Source organism: Pseudomyrmex gracilis, unplaced genomic scaffold, assembly GCF_002006095.1.
Source record: "Pseudomyrmex gracilis isolate BER0280 unplaced genomic scaffold, ASM200609v1 scaffold_27, whole genome shotgun sequence".
In the NCBI taxonomy this organism is placed as follows: Eukaryota; Metazoa; Arthropoda; class Insecta; order Hymenoptera; family Formicidae; genus Pseudomyrmex; species Pseudomyrmex gracilis.
The window spans coordinates 740,338-765,234 of record NW_018020611.1 but is presented as its reverse complement, the minus strand read 5'-3'; the positions used below and the strand labels follow the sequence as shown (position 1 = coordinate 765,234).

Genomic DNA, 24,897 nt, shown 5'->3' with positions numbered 1-24,897 from the left:
ATTTCGCGCGTGTAAGAAAGAATACTCCGCACATAACGGATTTCGGGGGCAAGGGGTGCCACCTTTAAACAATTTCTACGTTCGGCGCGCTCCGCCGTATTGTTGTTTCGCAGCGCGCGTTCGAAAGCGGTGGCGGCAGCGGTTCGCGAGAGCGAACGGTTGCGTGTCGCGCGTGTCAGTTATATCGCGGCAGCGGACGCCGGCAGGTGTGTGGAATGCCTCTTGACCCGTCGCTCGTGCAAAATTCGCGCCTCGTATCCTCGTTCCAGCAACGACGGAATGACAGACGATCCTTTTCGTCGGACGGACGACGGTCGGTAAGTCGAGGAGAGCGCGCGCTGCGCCGAACGCGAGTGAAGTAAATTGCGAGAGAAAACGCGTCGCGAATCGCGCGACTTTGCGCGCCTAACGCGAGAACCGCATCGGCGGCGATCTTTTTGCAAGTTGACGACGTCCCGTCGCGCATCCGTCGCGCAGTAATCACGGGGAGTATACGTCCGGAACGGACGGAATAAAAAAAAACAGATATTCTTGGGACAGAAACGTGTAAGTAACGCAATTGCCACAAACTTTGACGCGAGTCACAAATACAGTTAATCAAAAAAGAAATAATCGTGGATAGCGGGAATTGAAACGATTTAAAAACAAGCTAACAGGTTTTTTAATCGCGCCGAAGCGGAGAGCGAGAAAGTGCAAGGTGACTTGATTGCTTTTACGAGCTCGACTCGTTTTTTTCTTGTGTGTTTTGTCAAAGTACATTACTCGTCGCGCATCCGCGGCAGCGTTGCCGCGGATTATCACGTGACTTTATGAATGCTTTTCACGAAGCGGCGCGTAACGCCGGCTTTCGGTACGACCGAGACGACGGCGCGAAGCTCGCTGCGAACGAAATTCCTCGCGAGTGAAATCCGCTTGAAATTGTACTGATAGTGTCACGCGCGCGGAGTGTTTTCTGTCGTGTGGAAAAGAGCCGCGCGACGAACAACGTTGTCGACGTGTGAATTAAATCGACAGCGACGAGGCGTGACGTAAAACGAAGGTCATCATCGTGCGTAACGATGATCGTGAATCGCGCCTGATGAATTCGCGGAGTAAAGGCCGCGCGTGACAGACGAGATAAGTGACGGCGATTCGTACGGGAGTCCGATCTTTTTGTGTACACACAACGGTCGTCGTTACACACACAGCGTCGGCATCGCTAATAAGAGTCACAAATATTCACGCGCAAACTAAAAAACATAAAAGTTTCGCCGAAGTCGGTGTCCTTGTGAATCTGGTTTTGGAGTAAATTTGTCACGTTGTCATCCGCGATGCTGCGGATCTTCCTATGCGCGATCGAACGGTTCGCGAATGACGCGACGAACGATGTCGTTAAAGTCTCTACAACGTCTCAAGAGGAAGGAAGGATCCGACTTTGAAAGAAAGTAAGAGTGTCGAGAACCAACATATACCGTCATCATGGCTTACGTGCTCTGGCGGGTGTTTATGAAGAAATATTCGAAGGTGCGGCTGGGCATCAGAAATCTGCCGGTGAGTCATTATTTCTGATTAGTCCATTAACCCTTGATTACTTTGAGTTCCGAAACTTTTTCAACACATTTTACATCATCTATGAGATCTGTCGGTTGTAACATTTAGAATTTAATTTCGCGGAAAAAATAGAAAACTAGTGTAGAAAACTCACAAAACTCTGTTTTTTTTTTATCTTGTTCTGAACAACTTAAGGGATAAAACTTTTAATAAAAATGTGCGTGAATTAATTTTCTTTCTTCAACAATATTTATGCAATACGCGCTCTGCCATTAGATCTACATTGTTGATCAACGTAAGATAATCTAGTGTAGACTCCAACGACTAGGTGGCGCCAGGTTGCTTACGAATGCAGTTGCATTACTATCGTTTATATTTATAAGCTATAATGCGCTACGTGCTTTGAAAGCTTCAAAGGGTTAGGGTGTAATCCGATTCATGCCTCGGTGCATTTTAGCCGTACACAACATTATTAAGCATACATATATCGGGTATATCGGATACTGTTACTCGAAGGAGCAATATATAAAAGATGTAATTGTCACGAACTATTTATAATCGCTAACTAGATTAACGATTTTTACCATTACATTGTTTCATTTAAAAAAGAGGCAATATGAAAACCAATTCCACTAAAATAATTTTACTTTAACTCGATTTCATTTTAAAAATTGTTAACATATAAAAAAGCATGATAAATGTATATTTTATATATTGCTCTGTGTGCGCGATAATTTCCACATTAAAACTTAATAGACCTCTATATCTTGTATGCATATGTAATTATACAGAGATTTTTTAAATAATCGTTTTGTGCGAGAGATATCCTTTCTCGGAATGGCTCGTGATTCTCGGCATGTAGTCACAGACACTGTTGTCCGTTTGGTGGATCGTCGTCGGCTTCTTCTGTTTCCTTTTGCCCTGGACGTTACCGGATTATTGATGTTGATCTTCTTCCGCTTGCCCGGCGAGTGATGAAGCCGAGTCTTCTCGGTTTCTTTCCAGAACGCATTAAACTCAGGTCTGTGTAAGCGGTCCTATATTAGCTTCCTCGTTAATTATCTCGTCCGAGATAATCCACAGCTTTTCTGTTTGCAACTCGCACGTTGTATAATTATATGTTTTCGCGATAATCTTGTATAATTATTCAATTATCGCTAATCACAGAGAGCATTTGTCTTTTCTCATCACGCGCGATGTTTTGACGAGAAATTTCCGTGTTTTGATCTTTTCCGCGTTTCCGTTAATTGAAACGCATCATCGTTCGGTAGCAATCGCGTTTAATACTCGTTCTGAAGTTGATCGCCTTGATATTTTCGAGACGCGTTTGGTTCGTAGACGCGCGCCTGAAGCGCATTCTCCGGTTCTCATATTACCGTGACGAAATGTGATTTCTCTCATTATAAATTTCTTTTTTCTTCTGCAAAAAAGTACTGCAGTTCTTGCAGCTCGTTATCCACGCAACTGCGATTTCAATCAGAATGCACACGCGATGCTTACGTTATAAATAATCATAAAGCTTTACGTACTACACACATTTAAATAACGCTTCTTATAACAAAAACTTGTGCAATTATTCTATGTATCTACTTTTCGTGGCAGACTTTAGGTTTTTTTTAGCGGTCATTTATCCGTATGAGAAAAACGAAAGTGTAATGCCTTCGTCCGGTCAGATCGTTGAACACGCCACGCCGTTACTCCATTCAGGCCGCTTGAGCTCCGCGTCGCGGCGAAGGTCGAGGCGGGGGAGTTTCGATTATATTCCCCTCGTCGACGTCGACGGCAGTGGCGACGACGACGGCGAGCAGATAGGCGTCATCATCACGCATGCCCCGTATTCCCTGGCCGGCTACGCTCGTTCCGCGTCTGCTCCGCGGAATTGCCTGACGAATATTTTGACAGTACGCCGCCCTGCATCCTCCGCGCATGGAGATGCATCCCAACTGTTGTTGTCGCCGATGGCGCCGACCACCCTCGTTCCCGTTTGCCCGCGCGCGATTCCGCACGGTTCGCTGAAACCACCTCCGACAAGCCGCGAGAAAGCCGTCGCCGCCGCCGCCGCCGCTGCCGCCGCGTCGGACGCGCCGCTTGAACGGTGCGCGTTTAAACTGCGCCTCATCGCGGAATCAGGTCAGTCGATAGAGTCCGAGCAAGTGTTTGTGCGCGAGTGTTTTCTTTTCTGTTGAAATCAGAAGTGAGGGGTAACAAACAAGCGGAGGGAGAGACGGAGATTGTTCCGCGCGCGACAAAAAAGTTGGATGCAAGTGACGCTTCTCAATAAGAAGCAGCGTCTGCTGAGAAAGAGAGACAGAATTGTTGTTGACTCGCAGGGAGTTCGAATTATCAGCGGAAAAAGGTGATTTACGAATAAATACATCGTGTCGCTCGAGCGAGAGGTATGATGACTTGTATGATGCGCGCACAGACTGTTTTTCCGGTCGCGGGGTGGTCGAGAGAAATGGCAGCATGGCTCCAGTTGCGGATCTTCGCGACGTCTCGGAACAAGATGTTGACTCCTTTCTTGAACCAAGTGGGCGGATGTAGAGATGAGAAGATGTTTGAACGACCTGTCCGCAACTCGGCAAAAAAAGACGCTCGTGCTAACTCGAGTATGTGAATTTCATGGGCGTGAATGTATACCTTTTTCGGCGATATGGATTCTCTCTGCGTCGCCAGCGCAACGCCGACGCGAGCGTTCCGAAGTGTCGTGTAAATCTTCCTGAAAATTACGAAGTGATCTCACGACCCGGTTCACACGACTGTTCCGGAATCACGTTTCGTTGTTGTAGTAGTACGTGTGTGCGTCTATGTGTACGTGCGGCATCGTGTATGATGCAGTTTAACAGAATGTCGTTGTTCGCTGCGTCGCCGCGTGTCGCGCAGGATTTTTCGCAATCGACACGATTATTTTCCGGAACGCGATTGCCAGACAATCGTTTGATCGTTAATATAATTCTCATCGTAACGGTCGTGATCGCGAACGTTTTGTGATTCCCCGTGAGAAGGGCGGGGACCTTTCCTGAGGCGGTTCTGCGTACGAACCTGCTCGTGCTCCTCCTCATGGACGTGGAACCGTCCGACTGTCAGAAGCGTCTCTCGAACATGAAATCCCGTTTGGGACCTTGACGGGTACTTCTCTCCGCGAGCGAATTCCCGCGCTCTCGGTCGGTTCCGAGCCATATCCCGGTGCATGCGTTCGAAGGTGGGCGGATGCCGCTGTCCACACCAAGGACACGTATCCCCGGGCGCGCGGCCCGAGAATACGGAGAACCTCACGGAACGGCGATGCCGGGATACTGTGCCAGGAATGCAACGCCCGAGCCATTTCGTTCTGCCCTTTGCCCGTGTCGTCATTCTCGTTGTCGTCGTCGTCGTCGTCGTTTGCCACGCTGAAGAGCACAAATAAAATCTAGTTACGTCGCACGTGTGAGAATAACGTGACCGGGAGTTCAACACTCGCTTTCTTCCGCCCACGACCGTAAAGAAAAAAAACCAAATCACAAGAACAGAATTGGTGAAGATAAGGAAAGATAAACTGAATAAGATGAGTCATTTTGATTGGAAGCTGCTGCGCCGGAAAAAGGTACAGCTCGTTCCATCACATATAACAAAAACTATAATGGTATAAAGTAAAAAAAGTTATTCATTTGCAAGCGATTTTTTAAATGCGTGTAGTAGTTTTATTCATAAACAACTGCTGGTGCAAGACTTCGACGAATCACACACATAATTTGTCATGTTATCTAATAAAATTGTTACTTTCTAAAACAAAACCTTAAAATTTCACAAATGTGTTTGTTTGTTTAGAGTGTGAGATATGTATTGAAAAAAATCAAAAGAGTCGTGCGATGATTCCGTATAAGTTCTCTTTTCATCCCTTCCCTTCATCTGCTTTCTTTCGCTTACTTCCTTTACCCGCTTCCTCCCCCTCTTTCCACCATCTCCGCTCTTCCCTCTCCCTCGTCTCTACCACCACTTACTTCCTCCTCCCTCCTACTACCTCACTTCCGTTGTCCAGGTGGTGGAAGAGTGGGTATATAAAGGGGTCCTCAGTGGCCGTCAAGTCATTATTAGTTCGCTCTTCCTGATGACAATGGAGTACTTCAGGCAAATGCTGAGGTTCATCGGACTTTACGATGAAAAAAAAATTGATTTCATAACGTCATTGCCGTACGAAATAACAAATATGATTATTTCTATGCTTGACAATATGACTCTTCAAGTGGCTGGCAGTGTGTGCTACACTTGGAGAGATATCTCGAACGTCGAATTAAGACGTAGACAAATTGTCACTAAAAAGAAAAAAAAGAAATCAAACAAATATCGAGAGAGAATTAATGATCTTTCTTTGGTAAAATATGATATAGATGCTAAAGAAGTGAAAGATCAAATGCAACTTTATGCGTACCTTTCTGAATGTAGAAAGATAAGAAAGCCAAAAGATTTAAGGAAAGTACGCTTTCTGTAATACTTCTTTCTCATTCTTTCTTTCTTACTTTCTCTCTCTATTTCTTTCTTTCTTACTTTCTCTCTCTAATTCTCATTCACTCTCTTTTTCTCTTTCGCTATGACTATTAATTATTTTCTACTACTACTTTTATAATATTAAATATTTAATGTTGTAAATTAATTTTATTATATTTATATTAGTTAGTTTTATTTATTGTCAATCGTAGTTTTAGCTTATTCGTATTTATTAATTATATAATTATATTAATATTTTATAGCTATTTCTCCTATAAAAGTGTTTCTTATAACTGTCTTTTAATCAAATCTTATTTGCAAATGTTTTTGACTTATTGGCTCAAGTTTATTTAATTATTGTTGTTGTTATGTAATTAAGTAAATATTGTTTATACATATAAAAGTACATAAATTTTTTTGCTTGTTTTTTTTTATACTCTTGAAAATGTAAAAGTTCAGAAATTTCACGTTACGTATAAATTGATTTCAAATTCAATTATGTTATAAATGAAATAAATGTGGACAAACAATAATAAAGTTTGATTTGTTTTAAATTATTACCATTGCAGGTGATACCGGCAGATCGCCGGCCACCGGAAAAGGAGGAAACATGGACTACCGAGCAGCAAGATTCCTGCGCTCTCTTCGACGATACCGTGAATGCCAAAGTGAAAGAAGCGCAAGATTTCGAGAAAACGCAGACAAAACCGCCCACAGAAGTAATACCTACGGACGCGAGCGCGGACAATGTCTTGCCACGCAGCCAGGAAACCCGAAAGAGCAAGACCAAGAAAGTGAAGAGCTACCTGAGAAAGTGCAAGGGTGCGCTGTCGAAAGGCGATGAGAGCATCGCTGAGAAGAGACGTCAGGAGAACTGCACTTCGTGGTACTTAGAGGACTTTCCGACCTGTGCGAGTCATCAGGAGGATCGTGACGAGCCTCCGGAGAGATACACGGAATTCCCCGAAGAGAGACTCGAGCAGGCTGCTGAGCCCGTCGAAGATTCCGCGCGTGAAACAGAAGAGAGTTTCTTGAGAGGCGAGAATCTTGAGGAGTTTCCGAACGAAGCTCTCACTAGGTTGTTGTCGGACGAGAATCGCGATCTTAGCCGAAGCAGAACGTCTCTTTGCGAAGGCGTCAGAGATGCGAATCCGGAACAACGCGCCTCGGACGAGGAAATTCCGACGAAAGAATCGGAACAATTCCGCACGGACGAGGAAAACACACCTGTTTTTCTCAAGACGCTGGAGACAGAAGACGACATGAATCTGAACAAGTGCGACTCGAGCGATACGTTGATAGCAGAAGTACCGGAAGCAATCGAAACTCCGCTGGATCTTGATTCGGAATTAACGATCGGAGAAGAACAAAAGGAGTTTGCGGTCGATGAGGAAACAACATTAGCAGTTGCTTCATCCTGCGCGGTGAGTTTTTTCACGCCATTTAAATTGTATAAAATTAAAACTAACGATAATAAGAAAAATTAAATTTTTTTGCAATTGTTACAATATAAACTCGCGCTGAATTAATAATATTCATCGTGACGAATAAGTATACACATCGCGTTGAATCGATCTTATTCAACAGATCGCCACGCGCTATGGAATTCGCTGTATAGGCGTAATGCGCGAGATTCTTTATCGGTTGCGTCTCTCGTCGGTGACAATGCGCGCGCGAAAACATGACTCGGCGAATATATTTGATACAGAGCGTTACTTCGCCTAACGCTTATGACATCCTGATTGAAAGTTTAAGCATCTCAACTTTCTCTGCACGACCTCGTCTGGAGACATGCCCCTTGCGCCACTTGACTTATTCGCATTCATGCACATCGCATAGAACGAAAGTCACTTGTCTTATTCGCATTAATGCAGACCGCGCTTATCATCGTTAATGTATCTGTTAGAAGTTATTCACCAAAAATCCAAGTTTTTTGTGTTCTTTTAATTTATTATATTAAAAAAACCACAGATTTTCAGTAGCGACAACTTTTGTCTTTGTTAGTTCAACGTTTGCTCTTACAATTGGGGTTATTTAATTTTCAAAATGTTTAAGGGATGTAATTATTCGATCGATAACAATGTGACTCTTTAGACAAACTTCTCGTATACAAAAATCCTAAGTAACTGCCAAGTTTTGGTAGAAAAATTGAGAGAAGCGTCAACTCTAAACCGCGGGTACTTAAAGGCTTTTCTCACTGTGAACACAATTCGGCTTCACGGGTTAACTTAGGTTTGTCGTTGAGAGTACTTGTTAGGGCAGACTCCGGTGAGCCGGAAAGGTGTGTATGGGAGAGAATTGCGGGTCGTGCTCATTAATTATATCGGACGTGATCTATCTGGACCACGGTTGTGTGGTTGCGCGGTCGCTGGAAAGTCACCACGTGTACTTTAACATCGGGCGTCGTGCACCGGCGACCACGCCACTTTTGTGTCAGGGAGAGTCATTATGTATACAAAATCTCTTTCTCTAAGAACACACAATGAGAAATCTCTCAATAACACACGATACAACAATCAAACAAACTGTAAAACAAAATTTGTAATATATAATTCGTTATAATATAAATGGGAGAAGAAAGAAAATACGAAACAATTGCCATTGCACACTGAAGATCTTAAAAGAATGATTTAATAAATTTTTTATTGACGCGATTTTTATACTTGACGCGCTGTAACAACCGACGTCGGAATATTATACGCGCGATTTGACGCGCTCGAAATCGATGTTATCAATTTAGAATAATCTACGTGCGTGTAGCGGGATCTCGTTTTAGTATAGCGGGTGAGCCAGCGCGTCTCGCGGAAATGCTACGGGTGCGTGCGAGTTCATTCCACTTGTCCCGGGACAAGTGACGGCAAAGTCTCGAGGCGATGTATAGCGGAGCTGCGTGGCCGTAGTACACCAACGAGGTGGTTGCGTTTATAATACCGGCATTAGCTTTGCGCGCATTCGCTTCAACGTTCATCGTGCGCTCGCATAACGCAGTGCTCGCGACGCGCGTTGTTGTTGCATATACGCGTGCATGATGTGCGTATACGCACGCGCACATTACGGGATGGCGTAAATCTGGCCGGCCGACAGTGCCGATCGCTGTTGAAACGCTACCCGATCATCAGTCGTGAAAGTGTAGTCGCGGAAAATGATTACCTGCACGCCGCGCCGGTTGTAAGTACTTCGTTGCCCACACCCGCTTCTTTCTCTCTTTCTCTTTCTTTTCTTTTGATCAATCTCTTACTTCGTTCCTGTCTCTGTTACTGACCACTTCGTGATTTCTAAAGATTCGACGGACGCGAGGTTTGACCGAGTTTCTCCCCGAGAACTTCTTTATATATTTCGATAATTCCGCGCTATAGAGGTCGTTCAAAGTGTATCATCATATTCTCATTCAGGAATCGTTCATTGAACCGTGGCTGGCACCTCGAGATTATCCGGTGCTCCGGCCGCGCGGTGCCGCGATCGAATCGCGCGACGCCCGCCGAGCCGGGATTATTCCGCGTGACTTCCGATCGGAATATAGTTTAGCGGGCCATTCTTTTCTGCCCGGGACTTTCGCCGCGCGGCGCAGCGCGGCTTGAGAGGAGCGCAGAGAACGATGTCTTCCTTGACGATCACAGCCCGAGGCGGGGCGATAATAAGGTGTCAACGTTCGCGGACCTCGGTGCATCGCGAGGCCCGATGTGTCGGACGATTTCCGGGTTATGCTCGTGCGTACCCAAAGGGGTCCGCTCAGGCCGTTTGTAATTGCAGAATCATGCCGCAACGAACGGAGCACGAAGCGAACCGACAATCGAGCGCGAGGCGAGCTCGTTCGAGAAACACAATGAGAATCGGCCGAGATTACTTTGTACAATTTCCGAATAACGAAAAAGGTGCATAAAAAACATTCACAATAATTCCGCGACTCGAAATAATTTATGTTTGCAGATTGTTTATCATTGTATACTTATTAAAGCGAGTGTAAGAGTTTGCTCCTTCAAGTTCGTGATTCAAGGCAGATATAACTTACGGGCGATACCAACTTTTTTCCCGCACAACTCGCGCGACCACACGAAGAGAACGAAAGTCGATGAACTTTCCCGAGATGACTGCGTGCTCTCATCATTAATATTCCCCCGACTGCGGAACAGCAACACTCGATACCCACCACTTTAAACGTATACGATTACAATCCTCGCGCGCACTACGGTACCCGACTACCGTTAAATATATGTTTTACATCGTGTTTGCCTCGGCTCGAATCGAATCAAGGAGCAGCAGCGAGTGTTACGTGTTTCACATCGTGTTCAACCACCGCGCGCCGGTTAGGAGCGGCTTGGTTCGACTTTCAAGGTCGCACAGGCTTTTCTTGCTCTCGACGGCGATTTAGAGAGACGCGCGCGCGCGCGTAGCTACGAACCAATTAAATTTCGCGGTTTACCGATCCGTTTTCATAAGTATTCATGATACGCATTAAAGAGACTTTGCGGCTTACCGCGCGCGACCATTAAAATTGATTCCGCTTGGCTGACCGTGACTTTTCTTTCCCATTAGTCCAAAAGAGTCGCGAATGGAACCCATGTGAGGAGGATGTATCCGATCGATCGTGTGGACTCAAAAAAATTCCACTTTGACCAGAATTCGAGCCTGAAAAAAAATAAATTTTCTGACCCTCTTAGCTAGTACTCACTTTTTATTGATACAGACATTTCAGACATGATTCTCATCAGATATCAGCGTGAGAATGTAGTTCGTCGTCAATAGTGTCGATTATTATTAACTAATAAAGGTCTTGGCATTTCTCTTTTACACTCTCTCGCGCGGATTTAGAATAATAAGGCACCTACAATTTTAGATAGGCTGCGAACCACCAGAAGTGCAAACACTTCTATTTTAGAGGAATCTCATGACAGATATATACGGTGAGTTGCCGGTTCACCGAGGGAGAAAGAGAGATTGACTTGTAAACATTCAAACCGATTCAGCCGGATTCGAACCTGAGATCTCTTGGTTACTAGCCCCGCACGGACCAACTGAGTCACAAGTCACTTTTGTTCTATTGAGAAGCATCGCTTGTATCTCACATTTATATCAGTTTCTTGGATACCGCGAGATCAACAATGAATCGATTCGATTCATTTGTGCCGCTGTTCTAATAGATGAGAACTGTCCACGAAACGTCTGTTCGGCGGGAGAAAGTGATTTGACAGCGGACATCTCGTCGTCGTAGAGCGCGCGCGCGGTCTCGTGATAGTCGTGATACGACGATATCTCGCAAGCCCGCATTCGATCTCGAATGCGCGAACGGATCGCCGCTTCGCGTCATCGTTACGCGTCGAACGGGTCACGTTTCCGGTAATTAATGGCTCGCGTCGTCACCGAGGTCGGGGGATACTCGAACGTCCCGTCACATGAATTCTTTGTTACATACGCGCGCGTCGAAAAAAATTATCTTGTTCGTCGTGTCTCCGCGACGTAACAAAACATTGCTTGCGAGAAAATAACAATCGCTGTGAGAGCGCTCATGACCCTCGCGGGAAACCAAAGTATGCGAGAGCTTCTTGTCGCACAGCTGCGTCCGCATGGAAGTCGCGACGTGACCGACTCCCGAGCTCGATACCGCGTTACCGGCGCGGTGCATTGTGTCAACGGTGTAAGGCGTCGTCCGTGCGGCATCGAAAATTACGGGCTCGGCTCTTGCACGGGTATTAGGTAATAGCCGGTCATTATTGGCGTGACGTGAGTGTCCCCGCGGGTCGCGCCTTGCAACGTCGTTAGACGCGAAGCCGCGCGCGCGTTTCGGTCTCCTCTTCTTCTTCCTTCTTCTCGCTCGCTCGCTCGCTCGCACGCCGGTGGATCACACCCAGACTCCGCGACCCACATCCCACGCTTGGAGCACACTCCGGGGCTCCTCTTCCGCCACGAAGATGACATTTTCCACGTCGTAGCCGTTCTATACTCGCGTATATACCAGCCACGACCCCCTCGCTCTCGCACGGCCACGGCGGAGATCGTGCGCTCGCTCCGCGTGCTCGCGTGTACCGTGTATATACGTATCGGTCGGCGCGTATACTTGCCTTCACGTGTTGTGACAAATTTATGGAGCCTAGCTTCGCCGTTATGATTGAAGCCCTCGGTGGTGGAAGAAAGGCGGGTATAACGTAAGACACGCTGTTATTGCGCCGCGCGCGAGGAAAGTGGAACGCTGTATTTATCTTTCCGAGACGTAAAAGAGTCGCCGACGCGAGATGCGAGCGGATGTAGGCATCGCGAGTCTCGCAAATGCGAGCGACATTTTTCTGGAATCGCGAAACGTGCCTTCGCTAAACTGGACGAACGAAAAGAAGGGTGAATGTTGGGATAAGATGTGCCGCGGTCGGCGTGTAAATAAATTCAAAGACCAATTGCACGTTCATCGTGTACTTTCTTGTTTGTATAGCGAAGCGTAATATCGCAATGCTCGCGGCGTGACGTCATTTTTTCAAATAATACTTTGTAGGTAGAGAGAAAAAGAAAGAGAGTGAGAGGGAGACAGAGACTTGGCTTTGCTTAGATGGCGGCTGATGTCATCGATATAATAAATGCACCACGCGTATGAAAAAAAGCGCAGTGCGGTCTCTGACTTTCTACCGCGCGTGCAATTGCCTGTTCGAGTAAAGGGAGAGACAAGGCAATATCGGCATAATTTTGCAGAGTAACACTCGGATACAATTTGTGTCATAACAATGTTATCTATCGGGGAAGTTAATAACGTCTCGCGATGCAAGGACGCGAGATATATATATCGATATGGGAGGCGATATAAAACAGTTTTGATGTGTTTGTTCAGCAAAAATCGTATTGAAAAGATATATCGCGATTATAGAATCATCGATGGTGTTAACTTTCTCGCCGACGCGGAAGCGTTTGGACAGGGAAAGTTGTAATGTGCGGTTCATGAATTTCTTATGGCGAATTTTGATCGAGACGATCGAGAAAGGGTTCACTGCGAGATTTCAACGTCTCTCTCTCTCTCGAGAGACGTCATCTCTTGCCACACAGAAGAAAACAAAACAAAAAAGAATATTGCTCTTCATAATAAAGCAATTTTAATGTAAGACGAACTTTCTGACGCAAGCCGCGGAGCGGAGCGCGTCGTGATTCACTCACAAGCATAATTTCGTAAGGCAAAACTAGAGATGCATTACTATGATTATCGGGCAATTATTGCTAATCATCGTTGCAATTTTTTGCCTCCCGTCCTCCCGTTGAGTTAGCCTAATATTCCGGCGATTGGCAGTCACGTTTCGGGTCTAATCGCACGTTAAATCCGAACGGGTATTGTCGCAACTGTCCATGAGTATTACATCGGTAATTTAAGTTAACGCTGCTTGTCCGCGGCTTGATGAGGTTTTGCGGTAAATTCCGGAGCGATCTATTTGAGAGAAACAAAGACGCTCGCAGAATCAATTTGTACAAAATGTCCCGTTCTAGTTCTCAGACACTCAGATGCGCGCTTTGTTGTTTACTGCTTTAATACAATCACGAGATGATTATATAAATAAATGTGTGCATAGAGAGTACGTGCAACATATATACGTATATATCATGTTTATAACAGTCCTCATTGCAGTTGTCGATGTTTGCAAAGAGCAATGACCTTTCTGGTTTCCGTCCATCTATAAGAGCGGCATAGAATCGGCGGACAAATATTTGCGGTATCGTACATGCCAGGAGCGTGTACAGTTGGTTGGCTCAGGTTGGTTAATAAAAACAGCTAGACAGAGTAAGCTGAAAACGCTAGGAAGATGAAAAAGAAAGAAACGACGAGATAGAAACGAGAGAGAGGGAGAGAGACGGCAGGAAGGGAGAAAGGGATGAGAGCGAGAGTGGATGAACGAACATGGTGCGTTCGCCTCCCATGCCACTCAAGAGGTGGTTGCTCTTGCAAACGATCGGCACGAGAAACTCGAGTTTCCACCTACGAGTCGCCGGGAGGAATATTTCTGTGCGCCGCAGCCGCACAATTTGTGTCGAAAAAGGCCTCAATTGTGTAAGCGACTGAATCGGTCGGTAATAAAATTAAGAACATGGTTCACAGATGTTGATCGAAATTATTGCGTATAGTAGTGAAGATGCGATAGAGCGAGCTATGAAAAGGTTGAAAATCAGGATAGATAAAAAAGAAGAGAGTGTCGAGAAGTCGTGTAGGGAGAAACGGCGCGAGCAGAGATAGCAAGGGACTAAGAGATCTCTGCGAGAAAAGGACGGCTCACCATGTGGCATGGTCTGTGTCAAAGCGTTGTACGATTCTATTTTCATTTTAATAAAGAGTCTAGTATTTCGTTCCGCAAATAATCGAGTAATGTTTATAATTGTTGTTACACATCAAATGTCGATTTTTTGCGTGCAACCAAAGACATTTCATGTTGCAAAACTGTGATGTAAAACGACAACGTAGCTGTTTTTCAAATAGCAAAATAGACGACATCTAGAACAAAGAAACAAATTCTATCAAGAAGAAAAAGAGAAAGAAAATATACGATCTTTTGCTCAGAAAGCGTCGATCAATACGCTATCGTGCCAGCTTGCACAACGTGCGTGCTCATCCGTTGGAAGAAGAAGAATTTTTTCATTCCTCATGTGATTCCGTTTGAAGAGCTACTTGTCGCAAAGAGCTACGCTCGCTCACAAAGACAGAGAGAGAGTCATCTTCTTCACGTACGGGGAATAAATAAAATCCCTCGCGATTGTCGTAACGGACGCGCACGCGCGAGACCGTGGTCGAGGTGAAAGTCTGTCCCTTTTCTCTTCTTCTTTCAGGCAGAGAGGTTCACCTCGCATGGGAAAGACTATAGACTCGCCGCGGCGCACCCTACTCACGGAAAATTGTCACGTGCGATAGAAACCCTCCACTTCTCGCGCGATACTGACTTCTCTCGTTATTCTTCGATATCCGATCTCGGAAATCTTTATTTGATATTTACACTTCATCTCCATTATTCAGCCTCATTTTGTATTTTAAAGTCGAGGAAAGAGTTACATCCGCAAATTTCTTGAAATTTCTTGGGAGAAAAAAACGAGCAAAGCGCGTCTCTTTCTCCCTCTCGGAAATAAGATTACGACATTGATCCTCCGGCAGGTTTACAGTTTAAAGCTGACAAAATAGAATTCGGTCGCGCACGATCACCTTCCCTTTCGTGCCGCGATTAAACGGCGGCGTTTGTAATAGCGGCCTCGTCGCTCCTAGCGCCAACCGGAGTCACAAAGGGTATGGGAGCGACACACCCACCGGATGCATTTTATACACACTCCGCTCTCGTAGGTAACCCGCGGTGACGTCACCGTCCTATATACAGGGTGCCGTATAGCAGCCGTGACCCGTCGCCGCGACCCAGCCGCAGCGACTAATCTCTCGTCGCGCGAGCCGAGAGCGCTCTTACGGGAAGGCGACTCGCGGATTTCTCACTTTCGCTGATAATATATCTTGCACCGCTTTTAAATAAAACGGGAATGCCACGCCAACAGAAGGTAAATTAATATTAAATAATTATTTAAAATTAAAAATTGTTTTGTTTAACAATTTTTTAAAATATTATTTTACACACGTGTTTCATAAATTTTTTGAATGCATTAATTTGAAACTCAAAAATATTCGCTACGTATTCGTTTCTCTCGTGGATATTGTAATTTAATCAATAATATATTTTGCGTGCTTTGAAAAACTAAAAATAAAACGAGACTGCGCGCATAACAAGGTGCATATCGGGAATTAAAGCGGTCGCATATTATATTGTCAGATATTTTTATATTACACGCAATATAGAAAAAAAAAACATTTGATTTGAAACTAAAAATACACTTTTCAAAAATTCAATTTGTTTTACTTATTTTTCGATGCTGCTTTACAAATGCAGCGGCTACGGAACCAAAAAAAATGCGCCCCACATCTACGATAGGTACGTACGTTCCCTCGTTAGATATGCGCGCGGATAGCGCAACGCATGTCACGCGTCTAATCACGACGTGTACATGCAACGATTTGCAACTTTATTAAGCCAAGTGAGGCACCGCTCCGTCCCGCGAAACCGCGGCTTTCCACGTGCGCAGATTGATTAATGCCCGTTTCCAAGCCGCATACCTTCCACCCGGCTTCTTCTCCTTCTCTCCCTGTTTCTTTATCGCTCTCGGCCTCTCTCTGGTGCGTCTCTCTCGCAACGGCTCGCAACGGTGGTCCGTTGCATTATCGTAGCTCCGAACGGAGCGTAGCATTGATGGATATCGCGGTTGCTTCTGGTACATTGTGTAAGCGCTCGCGCGCGCAGTCACTCGCTTTACTTCCGATAAGTTTCTTCCAAATCCGCGGCGGCTATTCATTTAGCTGCGCTTGAAGCAAATTTTCAACCAACTAAGACAAGAATGACGTTCCGTTAAATGACGTACCTCTCTCGTGTGTGCAGTTTCCTATGTTATTTTAATGGTATCTCCTTCTGAATATTGCATGCGCAATTCGAAAAATATAGGCGCACGCGCGCTCACAGCGATAGTAAATCACAGTTTGCCTATTCTCGCGCGAGTAAATACATTAGCGAAAGCAACGTGTGTCCGTGAGGTGAACGTTTAAAACTTGCCGGCGGTATATGAATCGGCGGTTAATTTATATGCAGATCCACACTGCGTGTGTCCGTTTCCATCCCCCTCCTTCCGAATACCCTACGGGATATGTGCGCCCTCCCTAACGAGCCCTTTATGCAGCAACTTACCCTTTTCCCATAAATTTCGGGTGACCAAATATTGGTACTGACGAGCCGACTCGTGTCGGTCTGTTATTATAATCGGTACATCCCGTGGGACGGCACCACGTGACAGAAACGTGAGTTATGAACCGTACTTGCCGAAACACCCCGCGTGTACAATGTGTGTACACATTTGATTTATTACATTTTTAAGAACGCTCACTTTCTAAAGAAAATAATATCGATTTCTCTTTTACACAGTCAGCAATTTCTTTTTAATTTTTTAACATTAATTACTTTAGACGAAATTAACACAAGTAAATTGTTTAGAACTTTTCTAAAATCGCGTTAGACTCTGCCGCTTAAAGTTCAAGCGAAAAATAGTGTTTTAGGATGCATTTTACGTGCGCGCGCGAGAGTAACTTTTTTGTCTAACCACATCCGGTTTTGTTTCTCATGTGAAGATCGTCCAGATACCGTGTCTGAAACCCCCCTCTCTCCTCTCTCTCTCTCTCTCTCTCTCGGCGACGATGCGGTTTCACGAAAAGTCTCTGCGCGCAGCTCTCAACACTTGGCTCCGATCGCATTGCGGTCCGCACGCACCGCATGAGGGCGGAAACACGTGGGCGATCGGACACACGTATAATGGTTACGTCGCCGCGCGCTGTTCTCCTCCCCGTTTCTCTCGTGTGCTCTCGCTAAACCTTAATGTTTATGCGCTTCGAGGCGGCGATGCGGTTCGATATAATGCACCCACATCGAGACGAGCACACACACACACACACACACACACACAAGACCAAGTGTGTTCATCCTCCTCTTCTCGGTATTCGAATCTCGGTGGGAAAGTAACGCCGTGGCAGTGGCGGATAATGTCGGTGTTGATGAGACACGTTACAATATCTGTGTAAATTTAATTTTTGCACAGATGCGCGCGTTTGAAGAATGATTCCCTGATCGCGCGGTATGTACCTATAGGTTCAATATCGACGTTTATCTCCCGCGCGCGCACGTGCGAGCATCCCCGGGAGCTTCAGTCGGGCTTTTGTCGCGAAACCCAATTCACGTTCCCCTTGTTTACTCTGACGTCGAGGGAGATAACTGTCGGTAACAGATTTTGCCTGTGCCAACGGTCGTAACGATGTGAATGGACCGCACGTTCGTTCGTTGTCTCGCGCACTTCCGGTGTCCGGACGTGTGTTGACAATGAGCGATTAGTGTGACGACGTGCGATTTCATTACATAATCCGGGAATTAAATTTGCGGTTAATGACCCTTGTGTGTGTGTGTGTGTGTACATGCGTGTCTAACAACCAAATAAATGGCGTCTCGCTGTGTGTTGCAGAATCGCGGGGACTTTGCTTCTCTAGTGCGGAGCTTGCTCGGACCGATCTACGGCGACGGTGTTATGGATCTGCTCGTGCGGCAAGCGCGGGACATCCTGGTGTGCGCCTATCACGGAAACTTGGACAACTTCGTCCGGACGTATCTGTCACCTGCCGCAACCCTGCTGGAGGAAGTCAAGAATGTCGCGTCCGAAACGGTGAGTTTGCTTTTACGATTGTTCTGTGCCATCTATGCATCCGTATGTATCATATTATACCTGTCACCTGCGCCATTCTCGCGGGACTTAAAAAGTTCACGCCCTTGTCAACGAGATTAAGCAAAACGCACGAGCCGAGAAACTCGACTCGCGGGAAATAAGCGTAGAAGCGGATTATATGGGTCCTAGATTCTCTATTTTCTCGGTCTCTTATCGGCGTCGCGATGCGCGACCAAGAGTACATCGATGTGTCGTGTGATAGAACACACGTGGTTTTCTTGCAGGTGGTTTTCTCGCGAAATATAAAAGCTGTCGTTTAGGATTCCTCTCCTCGCGCGGAGAAACGCGCGCGCGCACCTGCACTACTATCGTTATCTACGGGGCTCGGGCGCCCACGCGCGAGCGCCCCGCGACTATTTACATTTCATGTCGTCTCTTTTCTGAGTGCCTCCTTCGTTTTTCTTGCCAGCCGTTCACACTTTATCGTCGTCGAGCGAAAATGTGCCACGAAGAAACGAGGCTCTTCGCTCGCAGGTAATTGTTACGTACCCGGCCCGGGTTCTCGTAAAATCTATTTGCTCGAGTCAAACATCCTCCGCGCGCTTTACGCACGTACACACATATTCTCCGATCCCCGATTCTGGAATCCTACTTATCATTGTCTCCGGTTACGAGCAGGGTAATCTCGGCGAGAGCGACAGCTATTTCGTGACACGTTTGCGACACCGAACGCGTCTTCTTTGCTTCTCTAAAACACGCCTACGTTTTACAAGCGCGGACGAAGAACATTGGACGGTCTCGTAAAACGGGAGAAACTTATACACGCGCGTTAGATTGAACGATGTTCGAGATCGTCGTCGATCGAACTTGGAAATTTAGTCATTGATCTCGTCTAAGGACAAACGAAAACAATTAATTTACTATTAATATAAGTTCGTCCTTGAAAAAGGAAGTTTCTTAACGGAAATTGCCAGAGGAAAATCGAATCTCGGAATAAAAAAAGAAATATGAATACGGTGGTGCGAATGCAAATTTTATTGATAAATAAACTAAGCACAGCAGTCGACACGTAGTGAAAGCGTAGCAGTAGTTCTGATTGATTGTCAAGGAGATTGAGTACCTCGGATTTATCTCGCGTATGCACAAACGACACCGCGTAATGACGCGAGCGCGCAACGACGTGGTTGCAGCACGCGCGAGCAAGCGAGATTATCTGTACGCCGCGTACGTGATTACGTCTTATCGTGCGAAAATCAGTTTATCGACGGCTTGTCGGATTTCCCATTAATGCTCGCGTCCCCGACAGCGGCGGAATAGATATAGTATACATTCTATCGTAACCGCGAGACACAATACATGTACAATCATGCGGTGCACACACACACACACTCTTGCTCAAACGAAACAATTATTTTTTTTCCCTGCATTATATACCTCCTTACTTTTTTCTCGTTATCCGCACTTCCTGCATATGGGAATATTTTAGCCCACCTAGTTGCTCCGTGTGTTGTTGCGCAATACGGGGCTAATCGATCGAGAATTTATGTGACGTCGCGTGACTGTGCTCTCATGAGGCCCGACGCGCAACGAAAGTTGTAATTGGAGAAATAATGACCCAGTTGTAGGCGTGTGGAATCTATGGCTGACGGTGGAGAAAGTGTAACATACAGCTATACAGACCGCCGCTACACGATCGCCTCGGATGATTTTCACGCGCTGCGGATTTTCGCCTGCTCTCGCGCGAAGTCCCGCCGAAGTCGCGCCGGAGTCACGCTTTTCCCGTGCGTTTCCTCGCCGCGACCGGCTTCCTCGCCGGAAGACAAATTGCTCGAAAAGCGAAACACGCTGTACATTGAATTTCATTCGTAGCACGATTTGATTTATGAAAATTAGTATCGATTTTTTGCGCCAAGCGACGCGTGCGCTCGAGCGCGAGCGCGACTCGCTGCACGCAACTCGAATCAATCTGTGTCCCGAATCTATATTATTATTATTCATTCGTTGCTACGATCTATTGACGGCGCGCATGTGACGGATAAAGTTTCAATATGGAAGTTTTATTGAAAAAATTTTATTTTATTCGAACACATTTACATAATTTATATATTCTTAATTTTTTGGTTTGACATATAAAACAGATTTAGGTAGGATAATCGAATCCTTATAATACCAATAATTGACACTAGTGGTTTTTCCTCATTTTTGTCTATGGTTACTTTGCATTTGATATCATTATAGAATTAATTTGGATTTTTTATGACAACGTTATTAGAGTGCTTTAGTTAACACTTTTGAAAAAGAATTGATAGAGTTTTTAAGTGCCAATTATTGGACTTAAAATGCCAGTCATTGAATATGTCGTCTTATAAAATGAAAATTTTGATTTTTTCATGCCCTAAAAATTAAATTATTTAAAATCCTAATTATTGATTTGTTTAACTTTGTTGCACGATGAAAGATAATGAAACAAGAGAAGATGGAATTAATAGACGGCATGTAGTAGCTTCGCATGAAACTCGTTAGATGGCGAGAGTCAATAGAAAGTTTCTCGTGATCAGAATTTACTAAACAAGCTTCATATAGCCCGACGTGACGGAGTTTCATCAGCTTTGCGCAGCGGCGATATCGTAACCTATGAGGTTTTACCGAGGTGCGATTATTGCTAGTTGAAAACTTTTACCAATACCCCGCCATGACGATGTGAAATACCATCGGCTACGGCAATTTTTGGTAACCCTTACGAGGGTTGTAATTTTTATCAAAAAATAATTCTCTCTTTTTTAAAGAAACACTTAATTTAAGAAAAATGAAGTATAAGTAACTTGTTGCGTTGTTAAATAAGTAAAAAAATATTTTCACTACTCCTTTTAACTATTTTAGAATGATAAATATGTGTATAAAAAGAAATATATTTCTTAAATAATTGTTAATTCTCTGTATAAGTAGACAATATTTGCAGTATTCTTGTCACCGTAAATTATTGTGTGAAATTAATCGCATTTCGTACACTCTACAATTGTTCTAAGTTGAATTGTGTTTTTGTATCGTTGTTTAGGATTGTTAATAAAACATACGTCTAATGTCGAGTATTATCGAACAAACGATCGATAGGAGGAAGAGAGGACTATTCAGTCCGCCTCAGCCAATGTCTTCTCTTGCAAGAGAAGACTCTCTCCTTATCTATCGTCACCCTATTCTGTCGCGTTGCCAACTGTGTCATTAGACCGAGAGCGGCTTTTACAAAGGCCGCGAATGCATCTTCTCGCGCGCACATCGCGTGAGACGCGAAAGGTGCGTGTGCATGCCACTGTCGTTCCGTAATGGGTCGGGGTCGTCGGCGCGTTTAGGTTCTATTCTATCGACCGTGCGATTTCCTCTGAACCGGCAACCTGAATAGGCCCCGTTTGTGCAATCGCTTAACAAACACACACCGCAGTCAGACCGGAGACTGCGTGCACACGGAGGACGAACGACAGCGCGATTAACCTATTTACGTATCGATTGGCGGGGCCTTTTATTCAACTCGTTCCGGTTGCAGCTCGCGTCGTACAACACCAACTGCACACCGCCGAGCAAGACATTCGACATTCACATCCGCGGTGTATTCTTCGCGTCGGTATTCTGTGTAGGTGGATGTAGATAGATTTATTTCGAGATTCGCCGGAGTAAAAATACTCACACGTGCGTTTGCAAATTTTTCAAAATGTATAAATTTGTTTTCAAGCCGATTTCTTAAAGTGCGCTTGTTGTCGCGCGAGTGACACGACTTGATTTGCTGTACACGCTCAATCGGTTAAATAAATCAAGGTTACGCACACGTGCGGCGACGTGTCATAATCGGAAAAGCAAACATTCAGAAAGACAAGAAGTAACTTTTACTCTCAGGTGCGGCGGACTATGAACGGCCATTGTTTGCTGACCGAGTCGGTAATAGTTCACAGAACGATCTTGCGCGCGCGAACGGTGCACAATTTAATTCGCGTCTATGCTCTCGCACGATATATTTCTAATGTCAGCATCTTGGTATAAATTATGCGGAATTATTAGAGTGTATACAGAGCTGTGTGTGTATGTGCGTATACACGCCGTATTGAGACTCATATTTCATGAGGCGATTCGAGAATTCGCCATAAATATGCCCGCCGCATGCGGAAGTGGCTGGGTGTTTAGCGCTGGTGTGTTTCAACGCTTCTGTAATCATCTTGAGCGAAATGCTGTTTTCTGCGGGACTTTCACCCTTAGCCGTGTAACAATCTCTCTCGTTCTGAGGTACTGACGAATTGCTTTTCGTGATTGCGTGGACGCATCGAATGCGTAAGCTACCTGAGGTAATTTGGGTGAGCGTAAATTAACCGCGACGATCGTTGCGAAATTGTCAAAACAAAAACACAAAAACGAGTTTTCGGTGGTAACCGTCGCGAATTGTAGTCACACAACGAGAAGAGAGTTTACGAAAGACGGGGCGTGCGCGTGTAAAAAAAAAAAGCGAAGCTCACGTCCGCGGGACTTTTAATTGCATAATTTGCGGCATAACTTACGACCGGAGCTCTCTCTCTCTCTTTCTGTGTTCGCTCGTTTTATTTCAGCGATGAAGCTTATCTTTCGCTTCCACGTGCCCTAGGACTTGCGCCAGAGTAATTAAAAGTCCGCCGTCGTCAGTCAGAACCTCTTCTCCCGCTCTCACCCCCCGCTGTCGCCTAAGGGTGAGATAGAAAGGTGCGCTTTGCCTCGCCTCGCACTCGCGAAAGTTCGAAGTTTCCGTGGGCTTTCGCACTCGCGAAAGTTCCGCAATGAGCACTTTCGGGAGCGCGAAGCAAGCTTATAGGCGGGGGCGTATTGCTTTTTATACAATTCTCTAGCGAGTTTTTCGCGCTAGTTCTTTCGTCGGGATCGCTACTAACAAACGATCGAAGTTTTAAATAACATTTTGTTTTTTTTTTACTAATAAACATAAGTAAACAATGCCTATTGCAACTGCACTTAGAAATGATCGGGTGATATGTAGCACAAATGTGTATTATATGGCATTAAAAAATTTCCGCATAGAAAATGCATCACATCTCGAATCGTATCGTGCGTCGATAATAAATAATATCTCTCTGAAGATCGCCGATAACTCGCAGCATGTCAAATTACGTGTTCGTCCCGGCGTCTATAATACGGTCCATTAGTGCGGCAATTGTAAAATACGATAAAGCAGACGTAGACAGTGCGCCATTAGCGCGGCAACTCTCTCTTTCTCACGTTATGTGTGCTATCAGTAATATGTATTTCTCTCCATAAATCGGTCTCCACTAAAATTAAGTTTTACGCGTGCGGGAAAGGTGCACGCGCTCGCGTGCACGAGATGTGGCACTACTTCGCGCGCATCTTGAGAATTACTTCTTTCCGGCCGTGTCGCGCCTTTCGATACCTGATACGTCGCAAATCTAAAGCGCGCCTGGAGAATGATACAAACCTAAGCCTAGTGTATTTGTTTTTTCAAACTTTCTCTAGCGATTTCTTTAATTAAAAATCTCATTTCTGTTGTCTGTTTCTTTGACACAGGTTTAATTGAAACGTAATTCTAATTGTTCCGAAAAAATTGTTTATTTCTGCAATCAATTAAAGGGCGATGTACACTTTGCAGGCGGGAATCTCGCGTCGCGGTTGCGGGAGTAGCACGAAATGTCTTGGCGCGCGTTTTTGATGGAAACGGATCAGCCGGTGAGCGCGTTTAAAGCGCCCGGCTCGGCTATTTGTCTTCGTTTTGCCGCGTTCACGCACTGATAGGCGGCGCCATTAATCATCTGGCCGTGGCGCACCGCACGACACACAGTTCTGCGCGCATCCACTCGCTCTCGCGTCGATACGCGTTATTATTATATGCACCGATGAGCGCGAGCGAGCGTTGACGCGCGATGGATTAATTGCGTATCACGTCGTTACGGCAATTATAATATCTCAACTGGGGTGTGATTTTCTGGCAATTCGAGCGCACGTTAAAACGAGATAAATAAATGCAATTTACTGACGCGTGGGCGAAACGCGTCCTCTGCGTTTTCACCGCAGACACACGTGAGAACGCGTGCTCGAAACGAGACGTGCTTCTGCTCGATCGGAAAACCGATTTCCCCTCTGAGACTCGATAACGACGACGAAGTCGTGTTTTGACAAACCCGATAAGACGGTGGTTCGACTACGCGTACTTGTTTACTCGTGTGTCTTCTATCTTCTTTGCCCTATCTTCTTCTTCTCTCCTGCTTGCACAGGCAAGCGACTATTAGTTTTAATGATCTCTCTTTGCGTATCGTAAGGCTGCAATTGATTTTATAAGTGCGAGTAAATCGATCGTGTTTCTTTGTGACTACCTTTGCAACGGAAACATGACATTGAAATGAGAAACCAATTGATAAAATTTAGTTTTGATAAAGTTTCTTTCAAGATTCTCGCGTGAAATATGTTATCTCTGCGTCTGATAGGTTTGTCAGGCAAGAATTTATTAGTTCAGGAGTACCTCCGGTTCGCGTCCTTATGACGCGACTATTGACGACCTGAATCATCAATTTTCCCAGCGCGGAAGAAGACGTAACTTTACGGGCGTTTGCCTTTATTTACGAAGGGGTTAGGCGTGAGCTGGCTCATGTTCTAACGAGAAGGTATCGCCCGTAAAGTCACGTCGCGGAC

At 45.3% G+C, this 24,897-nt stretch overlaps 1 protein-coding gene across 3 annotated transcripts in view; it reads left to right on the top strand.

The window, feature by feature from the left end:
* Positions 1-207: 207 nt before the first annotated feature.
* Positions 208-24,897, top strand: part of LOC109852293 — a 201,522-nt gene continuing 176,832 nt past the window's right edge. The window contains exons 1-3 of one of the 3 annotated variants that reach the window (XM_020423331.1): positions 208-1,530; positions 6,564-7,418; positions 18,034-18,231. In XM_020423331.1, the coding sequence (XP_020278920.1) occupies positions 1,459-1,530; positions 6,564-7,418; positions 18,034-18,231 (1,125 nt within the window). In that variant the 5' untranslated portion in view covers positions 208-1,458. Of the gene's footprint in view, positions 1,531-3,942; positions 5,114-6,563; positions 7,419-18,033; positions 18,232-24,897 lie in introns of those variants that run through there. The other 2 variants (XM_020423333.1, XM_020423332.1) reach the window with 2 other exon arrangements.